Below are 4,273 nucleotides of genomic sequence, written 5' to 3' on the forward strand. Positions count from 1 at the left end.
AAAGGGGAAAGAAGAACCATTCAGTCGAAGTCTGAAGCCTTAAAGTACTAAACGGCGGTCAAAAAAAACCCCCTCACTCTCAACCCAACATAAGTGCGTGTCTTAAATACACAAACGATGCAATTGGTCCTCTTTTTTTTTTCCCACCACCTGTAAATTCAGGGATAGGGTGAAGATACCAGGACGGAAAGTTTTCCCCTCCCTTCAGTTCGATCAAAAAAAAGAAGAAAAGAAACCCACGGGGGTGGGTGGGGGGAAGGGGAACACGCACCCCGCTTTTGCCACTCAACAGGAACACGGTGGGGGAGGGAGGAGGAGGAGGGAGGGAGGCCCCGTCCCCTTAACGCTTTTCATTGTTCGTATGGTTCTTGTATTTAGAAAACGAGAGTCTGTCTTTTGACGCTTTGTTGGGCCGGTGGCTTTCCCCACCGCTGGCGTGGGACCCGGGTTCGTATCCGCTCGCCCCCACGACACCTCGGCCGGAGGGAGGGAGGCAGGGGGGGTCGGTTCCAAAAGTCCGGGAGGGCTGAAGCGCCCACGGAGGAAGCAGGCCCCCTTCTCGGGGCAGGGAAAGAAGCGGCGCCCCGTCTCACCGTCCGCGCCTTCCAAGGGCCGCGCGTGGCGTGGGCAGCGAGCGCTCCTCCCTCCCTTCCTCCTCCCCCCTTCCACCTTTCCCGTCCGCAGCGTCGTTAATAAGCGGCGGAGAACTTCATGCGCTTCTGTTTCTGTCTCTGGTTGCAGAACCAGACCCGCACCACGTTCTTCTTGAGGTCCAGCTTCTCGGCGATGGCTGCGATCTTCTCGGAGGAGGGTCGCGGCTGGACGGCGAAGTAAGCCTCGAGCGAGCGCTTCTCGGGCGCCGCGATGGAGGTGCGCTTGCGCTTCTTGTCGCCCGTCGAGTAAGCCTCGGGCTTGGCTAGCTTCTCGCGCTGGGCGCGCTCGGCTTCCTCCAGCCAGGCTTCCAGGATGGGCTTGAGGGCCACCATGTTGTTGTGCGAGAGGGTGAGCGACTCGAAGCGGCAGATGGTGCTCTGGCTCAGGCAACCCACGCCGGGGATCTTGAGGTTGGCCAAGGCCGAGCCCACGTCGGCCTGGGTCACGCCCAGCTTGATGCGCCTCTGCTTGAAGCGCTCGGCGAAGGCTTCCAGCTCCCGCGGGTCCGTCTCCGTCTCGGGCCCCGCCAGGACGGCCGGGTGCGAGGCCAGGCCGTGCGTCGGGTGGGGCCCCATGGCCAAAGGCGGCTGCCCGTGCGTCGGGTGGCCCAAGCCGTTGAGGCCCGCCAGGTGGGAGGAGTGGTGCGGGTGCGGGTGGGCGGAGGCGGCGCCCACGTCGGGCAAGGGCAAGGCCGAGGTGAGGTGTTCCAAGAGCTCGCCTTCCAGGCCCTGGGCCGGCTGGTGGTGCGGGGCCGCGTGGTGCGCGGGGCCGCTCAGCATGGAGGCCGGGTGCAGGTGGACGGAGGAGGAGGTGGGCGTGCAGGAGACGGAGACGCTGCTCATGGTGTGGTAAGTGGCGTCCGGCTTGAAGGGGTGGCTCTTCTGCGAGACCAGGTCCACGGCCGCCAGCGCCTCGGCCCCGCGCAGCAACGTCTCGTCCAGGCCGGCGAAGAAATTGCTCTGCAGCTGCGAGGTTAGGGGGACGGAGGAGGGGGGAGGAGAAGAGAAAGGACACGGGGCTAAGAGACGGGGAACCGCCGGGGGAGGTCAATGCTAAGCTCCCACCAACCCCTGGGTTGGCCAACCCTTCGTGGCTCAACAGGCCCTTGGCACGACGGGCGAACCCCGGAATGGGAAAATCTGGGATCCTCGGGAAGTCCCCCCCACTCTCTCTCTCTCTCACACACACACACAGAGGCTGGGTTCCACTGCTTTCCCTCTTCCTTCGAGATTTTCCCGGAGGGATTTCGCTCCGAAGCCCACCCGACCTCCTCTGACCTTCTCCCGGGGATCTGAACCCCAGAGGGAGGGGAGCGCTTGCAGCTGTCCTGGTCCACCTTGGGGGGGGACACGGGACGGGGACACCCAACTGCAGATATCCCAGAACAGCCATTCCCATCATGCGCAGCCACACAGGGAGACCCGCGGGGATCAGCCTTCATCCTAGCCAATTCTGGCCCACCGACCCATCCTCTCTGAGGCCCTCCCGGAGCCCGTCCCAACCGCCGCCCCGCTCCCCGAAGGCGTCCAACAGAGAGACGCCTTAAACATCTCCCCAAGCCCTCCCGGAGTCTGAAAGAGAGAAGTTTCGAAAGAAAAGAAAAGAAAAAAAAGCAGTTGTGCGTTTGAGGGAACCGGGAGTAAAGCTGGAGGAAGGAGACGCCCAACAACATTTCGCGACGTTTTCCAGGTCGCTCCAGCCTCTCTTCGAAGGTTCGATTCCCCCCCACAAACGAGAAGCTACCCCGAGCGGGACTTTGTAACTCTCCCCCCGCCCCGCCTTTGGCATCGCGGCGGGGTTGAGTAAAACACCGGGCCGGTGTGTGTGTGTGAGGGGGACGGGTAACCGATGCCGTTTGCACACACACCCCCACCATGGAAATCCCGGTAGATTTTCCCGGTGCTGATCTCCCCGATCCCACCCCACCCCCGGCCTTCTCCCGGGAATCTGAACCCCAGAGGGAGGGGAGTGCTTGCAGCTCTCCTGGACCGCCTTGGGGAAGGGGCGAGGATACCCAACCTGGCCAGCCTGAACCCCAAACCGCTTCCTTCCCCCCCCTCCTTCCCGGCTCCCTCCCTCCCCCCCAGTTTCCCCTCACCTGCGGGGCGGGCAGGCAGGCTCTCCGGATGGCCTCGGAGCTGGAGTGCAGGTGGGTGTACTTCGGCTCGTGCAGGATGGGGTGCATGCTGAACGCCTGCTTGCTGTTCATGGACATCATGGTGGCGGCGGCGGCGAGGAGGAGGAGGAGGAGGAGGAGAGGAGGAAGAACCAGAGGAGGCGAGCAGGTGGCCGCTCCAGCTCGGCGGCGCGTCTTATTGTCTCGGACCGGGCGCTCCGGCACCCTCAATGACATTATAGGACCGTCCTGGCCACGCCTTTCCAGCGGGCCGCCTCCTCATTGGCTGAAAGGGGGGGCGGGCCCCCCCCCCCCCGCCCCCGTTTCGTGGTGCCGCTTTCTCCCTGGCTCCGATCCTGAGGTCAATGCTAACCTCCCACCAACGGGAGAAAAGGCGCAGCAGCGGGCTTCTTCTCCGGTCCGAGAGCATCCTTGGCGCTTCCAACCGGTTGGGGCCAACCTGCTGAGCGACGAGAGCTCCGAGAAGAAGGATGAGAGCTGCGCGGGAGAAGCTAGGAGATCCTCCCGCTCTCTGCTTTGAAGAGTGACTCTTAAAAGTTATGCCTCTGGGCGCCTTGGCTTCCTGGCGGACGGATTTTCCAAGCCAATGTTGGTTCGTTATAAATTTTTATGAGATATAAACATTAAAAACAAACAAACAAACAAACAGCGAACGTGGTGTTTCTTCCTTGACTTACATTCCTGTCCAATCTTTTCACAGTTAGAAATAAAGAAAGAAAAAAAGTGAATACATTTATATACATATAGACATTTTTGTGTATCGTTTTTCCCAATGATCTTTAGATTCCTTTTTAACACTTCTTCACTTATTTTAAATCTATGAACATCCTTTCGTGTCCCTCCACGTATCCCTCCTCCATATTTTATCATGTTCTAGTTCATCTCACTCCTTTAGTTTAGTTTATTGTCATTGCACCTCGTCCGACGAAATCAAACACCCATCTTCAGTGCACATCATGACCATGAAAATAAACACAAACACACATCCTTCACCCTTCACACATTGAAACAAAAAAAAAAAAAAACAACCCACACACCACACCAACACTGCAACACTGCACTATGCAGCAGCGTCCTTCAATTCAGGCGTAAGTTATCTAATTTGGCTCATTGTAACATTTTCCCAGTCAAGGGAATCTCTCTTGCCTTCCAGTTTTGGGCAAAAGTTATTCTTGCTGCACATAATTATGTGTATAATTAAATAAGTATCAACTTTATTTACATTGCCCTCCATTATTCCTAATAGAAATATCTCTGGTGTGTACTGAATTTCAAGTCCTGTCATTTCTTTTAGACATAACCAAATTTTGCACCCAAAAAACCCCTGTGCTTACCTGCAGGTCCGCCATGTGTGATAGTAAGTACCCCGTGTTTTCCTACATTTCCAGCCATTGGGAATTCTGGCTAATGTTCATTTATTATATGGCTGCCTGTCTTGCATAGAGATCCTAGACGGCTCATTAAAAGACAAACCATTAAAAA

General features: G+C 57.6%; 1 protein-coding gene across 1 annotated transcript; it reads right to left on the reverse strand.

Annotated features, from left to right (window-relative positions):
• Positions 1 to 598: 598 nt before the first annotated feature.
• On the reverse strand, positions 599 to 2,983 carry LOC113437973 (brain-specific homeobox/POU domain protein 3-like). Its single transcript, XM_087940829.1, has 2 exons — positions 2,753 to 2,983; positions 599 to 1,619 (listed from the first exon to the last, which is right to left on the reverse strand). Exons 1-2 carry the CDS (start codon positions 2,870 to 2,872, stop codon positions 690 to 692), a joined length of 1,050 nt encoding a protein of 349 aa, XP_087796955.1. The 5' UTR covers positions 2,873 to 2,983; the 3' UTR covers positions 599 to 689.
• Positions 2,984 to 4,273: the final 1,290 nt, after the last annotated feature.

Source organism: Pseudonaja textilis, chromosome 12 (assembly GCF_049901715.1).
Source record: "Pseudonaja textilis isolate UNSWEBS1 chromosome 12, rPseTex1.2, whole genome shotgun sequence".
In the NCBI taxonomy this organism is placed as follows: Eukaryota; Metazoa; Chordata; class Lepidosauria; order Squamata; family Elapidae; genus Pseudonaja; species Pseudonaja textilis.